This window comes from Odocoileus virginianus, chromosome 8 (genome assembly GCF_023699985.2).
Source record: "Odocoileus virginianus isolate 20LAN1187 ecotype Illinois chromosome 8, Ovbor_1.2, whole genome shotgun sequence".
Lineage (NCBI taxonomy): Eukaryota > Metazoa > Chordata > Mammalia > Artiodactyla > Cervidae > Odocoileus > Odocoileus virginianus.
Genome location: NC_069681.1, coordinates 77,526,256 through 77,542,760, shown reverse-complemented (window position 1 = coordinate 77,542,760; position 16,505 = coordinate 77,526,256). Strand labels below are relative to the sequence as shown.

At 37.3% G+C, this 16,505-nt stretch overlaps 1 protein-coding gene across 3 annotated transcripts in view; it reads right to left on the bottom strand.

Moving 5' to 3' along the window:
- The window catches only part of BRCA2 (BRCA2 DNA repair associated), a 51,932-nt gene that overhangs the window by 1,292 nt on the left and 34,135 nt on the right, over positions 1-16,505 (bottom strand). For 2 of the 3 annotated variants that reach the window (XM_020875301.2, XM_020875300.2), the window contains 10 exons: positions 15,983-16,153; positions 15,156-15,510; positions 13,634-13,789; positions 13,302-13,446; positions 12,229-12,350; positions 9,862-10,060; positions 9,446-9,609; positions 9,220-9,358; positions 2,762-3,006; positions 858-1,004 (listed from right to left, as the gene is read on the bottom strand). In XM_020875301.2, the coding sequence (XP_020730960.2) occupies positions 858-1,004; positions 2,762-3,006; positions 9,220-9,358; positions 9,446-9,609; positions 9,862-10,060; positions 12,229-12,350; positions 13,302-13,446; positions 13,634-13,789; positions 15,156-15,510; positions 15,983-16,153 (1,843 nt within the window). Of the gene's footprint in view, positions 1-857; positions 1,005-2,761; positions 3,007-9,219; positions 9,359-9,445; positions 9,610-9,861; positions 10,061-12,228; positions 12,351-13,301; positions 13,447-13,633; positions 13,790-15,155; positions 15,511-15,982; positions 16,154-16,505 lie in introns of those variants that run through there. The other variant, XM_020875302.2, reaches the window with a different exon arrangement.

Genomic DNA, 16,505 nt, shown 5'->3' with positions numbered 1-16,505 from the left:
GAAGTAGCCTATATAATTATGTCCTAATATATGAAATAAAATCAAATTAGCTTTTATTAAAAAATATTTAAAAACACAAATACCACACACTTTTACTCCCCTAGTGGCTATGATTTCAAGAGACATTAATATTATTATTCCAGAAGAAAAGATTGTTGCATAAGAGGATATAAAAATGACATGAAAATAAAGATGAAGAATAACTGTAGTAAAAGCAAAAAGGAGGCAGGAGACATAATTTATGCTTTAATCTTTTTCTTTTTGTTATTAACAGGTTAAACAAAAATAAGCATTTTAAAATCATTTTAAGAACACAGCCTGTGTTCCTACTTTTCTAGTTGTGACTGGAGGCAAATGCTTAACCCCTGTATGTCATAGTTTCCTTGTCCGTAAACTGGAGATAATTTTTATCTCAGGGTTGTTGTGAAGGTTAAATGAGTTAATATATATAACTTAGCAAGTTTAGCTACTAGTCATTAGCCAAAATTACAGACTTTAGCTCGATTTACTTTGTGATTTAAAGAGTTAAATTGAGCTTAGAAACAACCCTAATTATATAGGATAGTCCTCTGAACAAAAAGACATGGGCAAAAAAGTCTTCTCAGTCATGTGTACTGGGAATGCTAAAAATGAAAGCACCCATTTACAAAATTTGCCCCCAAAGAGTGTTACACTCTGGCTTCAATAAACAAGATAAACTTTTCAAATAACCTATACCTATAGGAGGCACTAATAATTAATGACACTTTCTAATTAGGTTTAATTACATTTTATCATGTTTACTAGGTATACATCGGAATATACTGTTGCCTCTCTATAGAGTATTTGTAAAATTTGTTAAATTTAGATTAACTTACCGGAAACTTATTTCTTGAACCAAGGACTGTTTGAGCAGTGGGTGGTGCTGAAGTATAGTCTTTAGTTGGGGTGGACCACTTGGGATTACTTGCATTAAGTAAATGAATCAGCTTGTTTTCTGCATCCTCGCAAAACATATCAATATTCTAAGAAAATAAATTGGAAAAGCTGGTTTGTAAAATGCAAACCTACACATTCATATGCTTTCAGAAAATGTTACCTTTAAAACCTGAAATAAAAAATGCAGACCAGAAAAAAAATGAGACACCCCAAATTTGATAGCAACTGTCAAATAAATAACCAGTGTAAAAATGCAAAAGCTACATTAGTGATTTAGAAGACCTTAATTGTTTGAGGAAGAGAAGGAAAGAGGGTGTGTGTGTGTGAGGAAAAGAGATATCCTGGGTCGGGAAGATCCCCTGGAGAAGGGACAGGCTACCCACTCCGTGTTCTTGGGCTTTCCTGGTGGCTCAGCTGGTAAAGAATCTGCCTGCAATGCGGGAGACCTGGGTTTGATCCCTGAGTTGGGAAGATCCCCTGGAGAAGGGAAAGGCTACCCACTCCAGTATTCTGGCCTGGAGAATTCCATGGACCATATAGTCCATGGGGTCACAAAGAGTCAGACACAACTGAGCGATTTTCACTTTCAAAATGAGAACGGCTTCATGTCTAAGAATTAACTGAAATAACATACAGGTTATACCACATGAAACTGTTGTTTCAGAAGTCACAAAAGGTCAAATAGCAGCAGTTTGGTTGGCTTAACCCAATTTATCACTATTGTTAAAATTTAAAATGATATGTAAATGAACTGCCCTTGAAAGTTGTCAGAGAAAATCTTGGATATAAAGAGTAAGTACTCCATAAGGGAACCAAACAGTGAATGTAACCCCCAGTTTACATTTATAGCCCCCAGTTTAGAAGCCATAAATAAATTAGGGTGTTGTTATTCATGATGTACATTGAGTCCAGATAGAATATTATACAAACTTTATATAGCTAATGCTTTTAAAATAGAATTTTATTTACATGTATTCTGAATAATACATTTCAAATATTAAACTACAGAACTAAGAGGCTTATCTTTTACAGATTTTTATAAGTTAGCATTTATAAAATGCCAAATTTTATTGGGAGGCAGCACCGCATGGTAGTTAGTAGTCTGGACTCTGCATTCAGATGGCTTAAGCATGAATCCTGGTTTTACCAATGTGGATGTGTGACTTCTGTTTCTCATCAATGAAATGGGAAAACAGTTCCCTATGTTATAGGGTTGGTGGGAGCATTAAATGAGACAGGCTTACAACAAGGCCAGATGTACAGTAAGTACTCAGTAAATTTTGTTCTCCTATTTGGTATTATTTTAAATCAAAGACAGGTATAAATGATAAAATATTAGATATGGAGTTTAAAATGTTAATTTAGAAAGTTTTTTTTTTTTTCCCTTTTTGGCCATTCCACACAGCATGCAGGATCTTAGTTCCTGAGCAGGGATTGAACCTGTACCACTTGCAATGGAAGCATGAAGTCTTAACCACTGAACTGCCAGGGAAGTCCCTAGAATGTAAATTTGGAATCTACATATTAACTGATCACACTGCCATATGCTGTAAACCACGGGTAACATATAATTCTTGTTACCAATTTCCAGTTTGCCTACATGGTCTACATCTCTGAACATCCTTCTCACAATTTTTCCTAATTCGGGTCCTGTCAAATCATTCTTCCCTCCCTGATGGCTGTCACTCACCATCTCCTCAGGTTCATGAACAATTAATATGTGATGAAATCTCGCATTATATGTCAACTATCCAATTTTCATAAAAGCTGCCACTTGCTTGACATCTGACTGTCAAAATAGGAAAATACCAACATGTATGGTAATGCTCAAGGCTAATTTTACCTCAACAGTATTCTTCATTTTGTGGAATGTCTCTTGAAAATGGCCCTCCTTAGGACTGGCAGAAAATGTGGAAAAATCTCCAGCAAATAAAGTAGGAATTCCTGATTTAGACTCTGGTCGCCACCGGAGGTTGCTTGCAGCAATTAACATGTGAGGTTTAATAATGTCCTCATTAAGATTTATCCAAAACTTTACTGCCAGTAAATTATGGCATTCATCTGACAAATAGACCAAAGGTGCAATACCTAAAATGGAAAAAACAAAACCCAGAAAATAAAAAGCAAACTTCACTTATATATGTACTGGATAAATTTTAAAATATAAGGAAACTCTAAGTATGGCCATTTATTTTGTGTAGGCTAATGGTAAAAACAAACCAAAATAACTAAATTTAGGAAAAACTCAGGATTTTCCACAGCTCAGGACCTGTTGCTTATGGTGCTAAAATTTCAACGCAGTATGACAACACATTCTGTTACAGAGGCCATGGGGAAGCAGGAAACATGTAAGCTGAATAATGAATAGGAAAAATTCATCAAGATGGGAAGGAAGAGAGCATTCTAAGCAAAGTGAATGACTTTCAAGGTAGGAATGTTAAATACTTCAGTGTGCCAAGAATGTGAAACCAAGTAGCTGAGGTGTGTGGGGCGGTGGCTTAAGGCAGAAGGCTGAGGCTTTTTCAGGCATCAGAAGCAGTTTGGGTTTCATTTTTTAAGGGACAGGGAGCCACCAAAGATTTTAAGCTAAGAAACCTCATGACTAGAGTTGGGTATTGGAGAACTGGTACTTCAGGTTTAGGGCGGCACTTTGAAACTTTCTGAGAGAAGTTTCTTCCACTAACACTTGACAAACTAAATAAAAAAAGAAATGTCTACCAATGACATACAAATAAGGCATATCCTAGTATAAAATTCAAGAATTGGTGATGAAGGAAAGAGAAGACTGTGGGGTAGAACCAAGCACAAGAAGGCCCAGCTCTGTCGCCTTCTCCACACTGGTAAGAGAACACACATTTGAAGAATTCTGTTATTTCTAAATCTGAAGAAAAGCAGATAGAAATAATCAGAAACAATGAAAATGGCTCTGGTGGAAAACAGGGTAACTGTCATGGGTTGAACTGCATCCCCATAAAAGATGATGACATCCTAACCTGTGAATGTGACCTTACTGGCAAACACAGTGTTTGCTAACAAAATCAAATTGAAGTTTCATTTCAGTACATTCTAATTGAATGGCCTTATGAAAAGGGAGAATCTGGACACAGACATGCACACAAGGAGACTGCTAGGTGAAGAAGCCAGAGACTGGGTGAGGCATCTACAAGCCAAGGAAGGTCATAGCCTCCTAGCAAACCATCAGAGGCTGAGAGTGAGGCACAGGACAGATTCTTTCTCAGAAGGAACCCACCCTGCCAGTACCTTGATTTTGGACTTCCAGCCTTCAGAACTGTGAGATAATATGCTGCTTAAGTTTGTGGTTCAGCAGATGAATGAATACATGGGGCTACTTGCTGAACTAGGGAAAATGATCTGCAACACAGTATCTTCCAGGGATAATGGGAATAAACAGTGGATAGCAACTGAAACACCCCACTTTCATACAGTAACTAAGAGGGGTAAAACTGGTCTTCAATACCACAGAAAAAGAGAAAGAGTGAACTGCATGAAGTGCTGGCAGGTCTTTCTCTCACAACAGCTCACCTCGTCACCACAATCCGCTGTGTCCCCATTAGAACTAGTCTTAGGTCTGTCTCCAAGAGAAACCTAGGCTCCCAGTTCATCCCACATGTGCAGTCCCTGGCGTCTGCACACTGCCTCTCTGGACACCGAGTCCCACCTCTCCCTTGGCAGCCTCACCTGTCTCTGTGGGATCAAATGCCTCTGACAGGCCTGAGTCAGGCCCTGCCTCTTTCCTCTACCTACTCCCACACCCAGTGACCTCATCCTGTCTCCTGAATTTAAGCATCACCTGTATGTTGATGACTTCCCAACTTGTATCTTCAGCCTAGATCATTCCCTTACAACAATATCCAGCTGTCAAGCAGAAATCTCTTAAGTTGATTAAACTCCTGGCCTTCCCTGCCCACCTGTTTTTCTTGGGCACTCCCCTCTATATAGCAACTCCATTTCTCCAGCTGCTCAGACAAAACCTCGGCCCTCGCTCCTTGATTCTTCTCTTCATCCACAGTGTCCCCCTACCTTCAAAATACAACCACAATCTGACTATTCCTGGCCACTCCCATTGCTTTGTTTGCTCCAAACAACTATCAATTGCCTAAATTTCTATAACAGCTTCCAGCTGATTTCCTTGTTTGGCGTCTCATGCCCCATACAGTCTACTCTCAATAGAGCAGCCTACGTGATCCTGAGAAACCTAGTCAGAGGGTGTCACAGTTCAGTTCAGTCGCTCAGTTGTGTCCGACTCTTTGCAACCCCATGGACTGCAGCACACCAAGTTTCCCTGTCCATCACCAACACCTGTAGCTCACTCAAACTCATGTCCATCAAGTCGGTGATGCCATCCAACCATCTCATCCTCTGTGGTCCCCTTCTCTTCCTGCCTTCAATCTTTCCCAGCATCAGGGTCTTTTCCAAAGAGTCAGTTCTTTGCATCAGGTGGTCAAAGAACTGGAGTTTCAGTTTCAGCATCAGTCCTTCCAATGAATATTCAGGACTGATTTCCTTTAGGATTGACTGGTTTGATCTCCTTGCAGTCCAAGGTACTCTCAAGAGTCTTCTCCAACGCCATAGTTCAAAAGCATCAATTCTTCGGTGCTCAGCTTTCTTTATAATCCAACTCTCACATCCACATGTGAGTACTGGAAAAACCATAGCTTTAACTAGACAGACCTTTGTCAGCAAAGTAATGTCTCTGCTTTTTAATATGCTGTCTACGTTGGTTATAGCTTCTCTTCCAAGCTATGCACTCAATATGCCAGCAAATTTGGAAAACTCAGCAGTGGCCACAGGCCTGGAAAAGGTCAGTTTTCATTCCAATCCCAAAGAAAGGCAATGCCAGAGAATGTTCAAACTATCGCACAACTGCATTCATATCACACACTAGCAAAATAATGTTCAAAATTCTCCAAATGAGGCTTCAACAGTACGTGAACAGTGAACTTCCAGATGTTCAAGCTGGATTTAGAAAAGGCAGAGGAACTGGAGATCAAATTGCCAACATCAGCTGGATCATAGGAAAAGCAAGAGAATTCCAGAAAAACATCTGCTTCTGCCTTATTGACTATGCCAAAGCCTTTGACTGCATGGATCACAACAAATGGTGGAAAATTCTTAAAGAGATACGAATACCAGATCACCTTACCTGCCTCCTGAGAAATCTGTATGCAGGTCAAGATGCAACAGTTAGAACTAGACATGGAACAACAGACTGGTTCCAAGTTTGGAAATGAGTACTTCAAGGCTGTATATTGTCACCCTGCTTATTTAACTTCTATGCAGAGTACATGTGAAATGCTGGGCTGAATGAAGCACAAGCTGGAATCAAGATTGCCAGGAGAAATATCAATAACATCAGATATGCAGATGACACTACCCTTATGGCAGAAAGCAAAGAACTAAAGAGCTTCTCGCTGAAAGTGAAAGAGGAGAGTGAAAAAGATGACTTAAAACTCATTCAAAAAACTAAGAGGCATCCAGTCCCATCACTTCATGGCAAATAGACGAGAAAACAATGGAAACAGAAAGACTTTTATTTTTCTGGGCTCCAAACTCACTGCAGATGGTGACTGCAGCCATGAAATTAAAAGACCCTTGCTACTTGGAAGAAAAGAGGGTGTCACTCCTCTACTTGAAACCTTCAGAGAGAAAGGATTCATGCAAGGCCCACCCCATGATTCAGTGCTCCACTGCCTCTTCCCAGCTGTTACTGTTCACTCACTGGCTGCTAATGCTTTTAGGCACCAGGGTCATTCTCTTAACATGACCTTTGTCACTGCTGCTCCTTCTTCCTGGAGTGGTTCCCCCCCCCCTCCCCCACCGAGATGCCCACATGCCCCTCTCCCTCTAGTCCTTCATGTCTCATCCAGATGCCACCTTTGCAGTGAGATCTTTCCTCACGTTGTTGTCTAAAGCTGTAGTCCTCTCCCCTTCTCCCATCCTACCTGTAACTCCCTCCTTCATTTTCTTCCTTAGCCACACTAAGAAAACTGTATGTACTACTTATTTTGTTTGTGATCTCCCTCCCTAGCCATAATGTAGCCTCCATGAAGGCAGGGGTATTTGCCTGTTTTTCACTGCCATGCACCTAGGCATTTAGACAGTGCCTGGCACATGACAGGCATTTAATAAATACTGATTGAACAAACTGAATAAACATTACCCACCCTCTATAACAATAATAATGACGTTTGGAATCACCCAAATATGACAAGATGAAATAAAAATGCTACAAAAACCATGTAGTGTGTTAACATACTGTGGTTAAAGAAAAACCCACAAAGCACTAAAACACAAGTAAACAAAAACACACTAAGCAAAAAAAGAGAAAAGAACATAGCAAAAGACAAAGAGCACAACCCAAAAATAGAACTAAAAGAAAATTTCTGAAGTCTTCAAAACTGACTCATGCTACTGTACTTAATAGGAACATAATCAATAAAATAAAAGCTTGGATATGGATATTGGATGAAAAATAGTCCTGTCAGACAGAAAGGAGACTGAAGGATCAAAGAAAGAAACTGAGGACACCAATAAACTGTCTATAATGGGACAAATGCATGCATCATAAATCACAAGGAATAAAACATATATTGCCGAAAATAAAATTACTGACATATAATCATGGTGAATGAAGATGGAAAAGACAGAAATAGAAGCAATCAGAGAAGAGGTAAAAAAAAAAATCCTACATAAGACTAACTGCTGGCCTTGAAGTAGAAATCCTACTAAGTGAAATAAAAGATTTATTCAAAGATATTACAGAATTTATCTGATACAAAGAAAGCACTGAATCTGCAGATTATTATTTAGCTGCACCATGTAGTTTGTGGAATCTTAGTTCCCCAACTAGGGATTGAACCTGGGCCCCCTCAACAGTGAAAGCACCGAGTCCTAATCACTGGACCACCAGGGAATTCCCTGAATTTGCAGATTAAAAGGCCGTCTGTATTTCAGAAGAACTGTATAGAATGCTTATAAGATACAGCTTGAACTTTTGGACCTCAAACATATTCTTAAGACATCTAAACATAAAAAGAAAATCACCTAAATGGGCGGAAATTTTAGACTGTTAAATGTCAAAAGAGGAATTTCTACAAAGTTCTGAGGGAAGGAAAGAAAGCAAGATCCTACATTATTATGCCTGCCAAGACACAGTCCTAGAATTAGGGCAATAGTTTCACATTTCAAACATATGAGGAACTCCTGGAATATGGCACAATTGAAGCCTTCTTGAAAAAAAGACAGACAATAAACCTTAGCCAAAGAGCTGAGGAAGCGAGAAGCTGTGGCAGAGCAGTTGATAAACAAGGAATCCATGGATCTGAGACCCTACCCTGAACCTGGCACTGTTTTAAGAGCTGACGATACAGCAGTAACAAAGTCTCTGCCCTTAGAGAGCTAACATTCCAGAAGAGGGAGATCAAAAAACATAGTTAGGGGGGAAAAAAAAAAGTTAGGTGCTGGTGGGTGCTATGGAGAAAAATAAGGCAAAAAAGGGGAGAAAAAATGCTCAGCTGGGAGTAGAGGAAATAGAGCTTTTACAAAGGGGCTCAAGGGAAGGCCTCTTAGGAGGCTGTGTTTCACCAGAGGCCTGAAGGAGCCAAGGGAACCAGCTATGTGGTCGCCTGAGGGCAGGGTTTCTAGGAGAGGGAGCAGTGAGGGTAAAGTCTCTGTGATGAAAGTGGGCGCCAGAACAGCAAGGAAGGTGTTAGCACAGCTGAAGGGGCAGGGGGGGGCACAGAGTTCTGGGGGGTAGGGATGGTGAGACCAAATGGTGAAGGGCCTGGCACAAAATTACCAATAAATGGAAGGCTTTTTGTGCTTAAGTTGAGACATAAGCTGGGCACATGGTTTGCAGATAAAATCTATGGAACAGGGTATGGAAGGAGGAATGAACAATGTCATATTGATGGAATAAAGTAGAGATGAATGTGGCTAAGATGTTAGAGAGTAATAAAAACTGAGGTAGGAGGTGAAGGCTTGATAGCTCAGTTAACTGCAGAAGGAGATTATTTTGTCAAGTAATCATTACTGTGGTGCAAAACATTTTCTAGCAATTTCTTTAAAATTAAGTAGCACAGAATGGCATATAAGTTGTTTCCTTGTGATATTGTAGAACTGCCTTTAAGAATCAAGTTAAAATAAATGTATTTTCAAATCATTAGTTATCAAACTTGTCAATTAGTAGCTTCAATTAATCATAAGGAAGACAAATTTTAAAATATAATGCTTTTCCAAGGCATCCATAAAAAAGCTACCATTAAATACACTGTGTATTACCTATTTTTTTCACAACAGAAATTACAAATCCTATTAGGTCCACCTCAGAACAAGGCGGCTTGAAGTCTGAATCCAATAATCTGTTGAAGTGAAGGGGTTCCCTTGGCTGATAGATTTGTAATAGAATTTCATCTGAAGCCTACAAGAAAAAAAAATCAGTATCCATGGATTCTATAAACTAATACGCATTTATCAAAGTTGAAAAATTATGATGAGAAGTTTATACCGGTAGTTGTTGATACTGAGTCTTTTTTGTTGCTGTCAACTGTATATTAGCTCTTTCATGTTTACTCTTAGATTTTGATGCTGTAAGATGATAGATTCTGTATCTCTTTCCCTCTGTTAAGAGGGAATATAGTTCTGATGATGGACGCCAGATATTCAATATAACTATTGAGAGAAAGAGGAAAAAGATAAATTATAAAGGAAGAAATGATAATCATTAAGAATCTTGTTTAAAAATAAATACTGAGGACAACAAAGATCCAAGGGATATATTGTCATTTTGTGGGCACTGGGAGCCCATTTTGTCTCCCCTGATATATACTCACTTAACACTTGATCTACTATTTGAAATAATTTACTAAGATAATAATTTTTTAAACTTAAAATTGGTTAAAAACAAAAACTCTCCATACTGACCTGAATCTTTTTCCTTTCTCTTATAGCTCATGATACGCAGCTTCCATACAGGTGTAACGTCCCTTGGCAAAATCTGTTCCCCTTGCTCAGCAGACTCCATAGCCTTCCTGAGTTCCACCTGGATCTGGGCTTGCTTCTTATCATTCAACATCTGTCTGTGATTATTCAAGGCTCTTAACTGCTCTTCACTAAAATAACCCTGTGGCCAATTGGTATATTGAGGCAGATGATTTTGGAGTATAAAGCAAACAAAACAGAAAAAAACCACCTCATCTACTAGAGACAATCTCTTTAAATGGGGATAGAATACAATAGAATTGAGTTTATGTTAAGGATGTGACAATATAAAAATTGAGATTTATGTACTCAATTTATCATATAACAAGTATTTTCAAGCGCCTTAAACAGTTTACTAATCCTTGTGACAAATTTACCTAGGGCCAAAACAACCCCTATTTATAAATATACTCTAATAATCATAATCATCAACACTGACATTATACATAGCTAACATCTGAATGCTTATTATATTTCAGAAACAGGTCTATGTATGGGTAATGTATTAATTCATTTAATTCTTACAATAATCCTATGAGGTAGGTACTATTATTGTTTCCATGAGGTAGGTGATGAAGCTGAGGTACAGACAGAATAAATAATTTGCAGAGCCATATAGGCAGGGGTTGGCTCAAGAGCCCTCCATTCTTAGCCCCTGTAGTATAATTTCATTAACTCTCTGGAACAGTAGATACAATTTAAAACATGTATGTACTATAAGCACTTATCCCTGTCTCTACATTTCTCTCCCAGCCATTTAGCAAACTGGTGTTTGAACCTCCTAGGAATCTCACCCAGCATTAACAAAAAATAAAGGAATCAAAAATAAAATAAATGGGAATTCTGACACATAACCTACTAGACTGCTGCTGACTCACCCATGTTAATACCTGAGTCTGTATTGGGAAGGGGGACCCTGTGCCTTACAAAGATGTTCCTAAACAGGCAGTGTTTAGGTTAAAAATCAATTTTTAAAAAATTATGTGATGCCCCACAACAACTAAAAATTATCACTGAAAACAAGTCCTTTTAACAGATACTTTAGAAATTGAAGGCAATTTCCTTCTCCAAGAATGATAATGATACCTTTCTCTCAGTGAATCTCTTAGAACCACATAAACTTAGACCCTTAGAGATAAACCACCCTCAAGGCTTTCCCAGGTAGATGGTGATGGAGGAGGTCTGAGGTCTGTCCAGCTACACAGGGCCAGGGTCTAGAACTTAGTCTCCCAGCTCTCATCCTGCCCCCTACTTTCTCCTTGTAAGTAAATTCTATAAAAGGAAACCAGAATAATATTTTGTTAAATTTTATGGATGAAATTAAGACTATGTTTTCATAAGCGTCAACAAACATAAAGAGACAGAGACAAATAATTTCTCAGGAAAGCATAACAAAGCCATACAGACTTGTAGCAGCTGTACTCACAGGCTTGAAAATCAGACTCACTATCCATAGAGACAGTCTGTGTTGTGACATTTGGGAGTACAGGGGAATTCCATTCAGAACAGCACTGCTCACTAACTCTCTGAGCAGAGCAGTGTTTACTTTGAGGGACCATTAAGAAAGTTAAAGTCATATACAACATTTACTGTCATCAAATAAATTATACTAATCAATAAACTGTTTTTCTAAAATTTCCCCTCTCCTCCTTATTTAGCAAAGTAATCTTAAAAGTTGCATTAATTAGATACCCAGGTGTCCAAAAGTTTGGGAAGTAGATTACCTTAATATATGAAATGATGTTTTAATAATAGCATTTATATAAAACTTTGCAATAATACACCTTATATACATTATCCAATTTGATTCTGAAACATCTTTTGTGCCCATTTGACAGCTACTTTATGTCCTATTTGCTTAGCTAATAAATGGTAGAGCCATGATTCTAAAGCCTATGCTGTTTGTAACACACTTTAGTGTTTCTGAAACTTTTCCAACTATCCTTAAGGTAGAGGATCATGAAATAAACTCTAGGCAGGATCTGAAGAGCTGAGGAAACTGAGACAGTGCCTTGAAGATACTTGTTTTACCTTAAAAATAAACAAGTTTTAACCACATTTTAAACCATATTTAATATATAAAATTATTTAACCCTCTCATCCTCTGTTTGGTACAGAAGTAGAAATGTACCACCCTGGTTTGGTACATCACTGAGGATCCTAGAAATGTACACACCCACTTTGAGAAACACAGCATTTCAACATACTGCCTCCTGTAATGACCAGATGAGTGACGACAGCTTCCCACCTTGAAGGATGAAGACTAAGGCTTCACTTACTTACTTCCTGCAGGCCCACTTACTCTCTCACCTCAAGGCAACTTGGGTCTGGAGCATTCTTCACAGCTTCATAAAGTTCTGCACCATCTTGCAGAGCACGGACTTGCTGTCTTGTTAGTGCACATGATGGCATACATTGTTCTGTCACATTTTCTAGGGAAAAAACACTAAGTAAGCTAAACTATGAATTTAAGAACACCGAAAACTAGAGAACTCAGCAAAAAAAAGAAAAGCACCCAAAGAAGGGAGGTTAAAAATAAACCACTTATCTACTAAAAGTTCTCCAGGAAAATCTGAAACTAGTGTATTAATGGTTTAAAAAACTGTCATACAGAGTTTACTTCATTAGACCAATTTGTAAATTAAAGTAAATGATTTCATGATTCACCTAATTATGAGCTAGTGGTAATTTTAAGCAAATCAAATATTGAGAATCCCATTTTCCTTCAAATTTATATGGAACATGAAATTAAATAATAAAATTATGAAGAAATGCAGGAGAACACAATATTTTCCACAATAAAAAAGGTAGATAAAAAAGTAAAATTTCATGTCTTTTAAGCATAAAACACTATGATTTTTATTATTCAAATTGATGCCACTGGGGAAAACAAGTCAAGCTCCAGGTATAAAAACATAAAAATCAACTACAACAGCAAAAATGCAAGTTCTATAACACAGATAAAAACACAGAGGACAGAGAATGACAAATGGTTTGGGGAAATAATCTGATAGTTCTTTCCCTTGTTGTTTTCCTTTCTCTAATACCAAAAATAGATGCCACAAATACTCTAGTTAGTAAAGCTCAAGGGAGAGTTTAATTAAGACTTCTGAAAAGTGCTGCAGGTCTGTAACGTTTAGTTGCCTAAGGCAATTTGTGAGGTTCTAAAGGCTAACTGTGGTGAATAAAGATCTGATATTTTGGGGCCAATTCAATGCTTATCTGTATATCTATGTAATATTTTTTTAAAAATCAGAAAAAATTCAGATTCAGAATCAGAAAAAAAAACTATTACTCAAAATCAAGACAATTAACCCAATTAGAAGCCTCTAAAACTTTATTTTCATATGAAAAAAAGATCTTGTAAACACAACTCATTTTACCTTCATGGTCTTCAAATTCTGCTTGAATTTTAGTGAACAGGGCTTCCAGTTTATTTTGCTGAGCTTCTGCATATTTTGTTGCTTCCTTTTCTTCTTCTCTTTCATTGCGAAATATGTATAATCCAGTTGATGTCTTCTCCATCCACTGTTAGTAATGTGTCAAACAGAAACATATGGTAGGGAGGGATCATTCAAATTAATTGTCTCTATGGGAAGAAATACTCCCACGGATACAGGAGCTTGGTGGGCTATGGTCCTTGGGATCACAGAGTTGGACATGATTGAGCATGCAAAGGAAGAAATATGGAGTAAGTTTCAAGAATATATCATACCTGGATAGGGTATGCTCTCTGAATAATTATATCAACACAACCAACATTTCCTCCATCGCTGAAGAGTGATGACAAGGGAAGAGGAAGAGGTCTGGGATCGGGGGAGAATCCAAGTTTGGCATACCAGCAAGCAGGTCGAGTGCTGTTAGCGGAAATCTAGACAAATTAACAAATTGATTTATAAGCAAAATTTATATTCACTTCTACTTCAGATTTCATAATAATTTTCCTTCCTTTAGGGTGATCTCACTGTGCAACTTCAGAATAATGGAGACAGGCAGTCTAAAAACCTCTTAGGGACAGATCCCATAGTGAAGGGCTGGGACTAAGAAAGACCAACACTGAACTTAGCAGAAACTATACTAGAAGCAAGGTAACAGAAGAAATATCTTCAAAATTCTGAAGGAATTATTTCAACCTCAAATTCTGTATTCAGTCAGCTTTGTAATAAGATAAAAAATTATTGCATGTTCCCTTTCTCAAGAAGCCTATGGTAGTTGTCTGCCTTAAAACCAAGGAACAAATCTAGAAAGATACAAAATCCAGAATATGGGGCTTCTAACACAGAAAGAGGTGAAAATAATCTCAAGAATGGTAACTGTGCCACATACATGGACGATAACCACTTTGGAATTGAGCAGGAATACTGAGAAATCCAAGGAATCTTCAGGAAAAAGAAATGAAACTGATAAAGGTATTTTAACATAGTGAGATGATTTTTATGTGGCTCTTGTGTGAAAATGAGTTGGTAATAAGGATAAAAGAAAAATAAGAAAAACAAGACAAGACACTTAATAACTCCACGGAAAGCAGTAAGTTGTAAAGAAAGGAAATGTAAATCATAGTATATTGTAAATCATAGTATACTGTATGCTGAATTGCAGCCCAAGTTAATGACAAATCATCTCTTTAACTTAAAAATGATTAATTTATTAAAATGCTTTCCTGAAATACAGTGACTCAAAATATAACAGAAGTAAATTCTTTACAAGGTTATTTCATAAGTGAATCTGAATGTGCAATATTGCAATCATTTCTGATAGCAATATTGTAGACTATTCAACACTGACAAAGTCCTGTTACCTAGGTTTAAATATACACAGAGATGAAAAGTGTATTTTAGTATTATATATTCAAGAATCACTGAGACTTGATGTTCTAATCACACTGAAACAGAGATCTGGCCTAGTCACCAGGGTTGAAGCAGAGCAATACTATGAGAACAACATGGTGGCAAGAGCTCTAAGTATAAAAATCAAGCATCTGAAGCAAATTTACTCCTATTCTTTAACTGCAACCCACATTTTTTTAGCTCAATAAATATCTGGCTTTCCCCCCAAAATCACAAAAATTTAACTATCTGAGAAATCTGCCACTTACATTCAAGAGTATCAGTACATTTTTCAAAAAATGAAACATAATAGGCATAAGTAAATTTAAAAAATGTAAATGTAAAGCCTCTCTAGAATTTAACTGAATCAGTGCCTGATTTTTACCAAGAGTGTGCATTTATTTAACTTACCTTTAACATAAGAGATTCTGGGGCTTCAAGAGGTGTACAGGCATCAGGAGAGCCCACCAGCTCTGCTCCGTGAATTACGATCTTCTGACCCACAGTCAGTCTACCATTCTTTAGGAGAGCTGAGAGGGGAGGGTCCACCTGGGCCTTAATAGCATACCATCCATCTGTAAGTTGGACAACGGCCACCTTGGTGGTATCCATACTGCTAGTCTTACTGCTACAAGATTCAGATATATCTGTGCTTAATGAAATTATTTCAGAAACACAGAGAACAAGTGTTTTTGCAGCTGTGTCATCCCTTTCCATTATCTTTTTTATCGCTGATCTTTTGTTTCTATCAATTTCCACATCATATCTAAAAAGAAATAGAAAAATGCATTATTTTAGGAACTGTGAGTCTAGAATTTCACTGTAAGAAAAAAGGCACTGAAAAATTGAGAATGAAAATTAAATAACCTTTTCTGAAGAAATACCAAGACCAAAGAGAATTTCAAAGATGATAGTTGGCATTATATTAAGTTTTATACTGCTAAAGTGAGTTAAATATTAATCTTCCCCAAATGCAATAATGCTTTACTTGTCAAATTCATATTCTCACATGCCAAGAGTTTGAGAAGAGGGAGGGACAAAGGGAAGCAAGAGGTATATGAATGTGTGATTGATATTAAGTGGAGCTGGAGGGTAACATGAGAACTATGCTATACAAGTGGGATAGCAACTGTCATGACAACTGGCTAGTGATCCTTTATGATGGACAGTCACAGGTGGCTTATAAGTCTGACCCATACCATGATACAGGATTACATAATAGGATGCTTTAAACTTGCCTGTATTTTAGTTGAAGAAGTACCCTTTCTGGGTTCAGGCATCTATTAGCAAATTCCTTAGGAAAGGCGAATTCCATAGCTGCTAGTTTCCATATAATCCATCTATAATGATTATAGACCCAAACTCTAGAAATAAGCTTTGGATCCACACCTGGGGTGTCACACAGAGCTCTGAACAAATAAAGGGAGAATGAATAATAAAAACCTCGTAAGATGATACTGAGTTCAATAGCCCCAACTATTCTTTGCACAAAAACTAAATTGTATAAGATCATTCAATAAGTTTTTTATGAGTTAATATATAATAAGCAACATAACTTTAGAAAATGATTTGACATATATCAAAATATGCTAATGAAAAATTCACATATTATTCAATATACTTGTTTCAACTGAAAAATAAGATCTTTAATTTAAAATAATTATATTTTAGATTATATATTTCTTACTAAAGAGATTATTTTTAGAAATCACCCAAGAACTTGCTTCTCTTGTCTTGGTTCTCTTAATATCTACTCCTTTC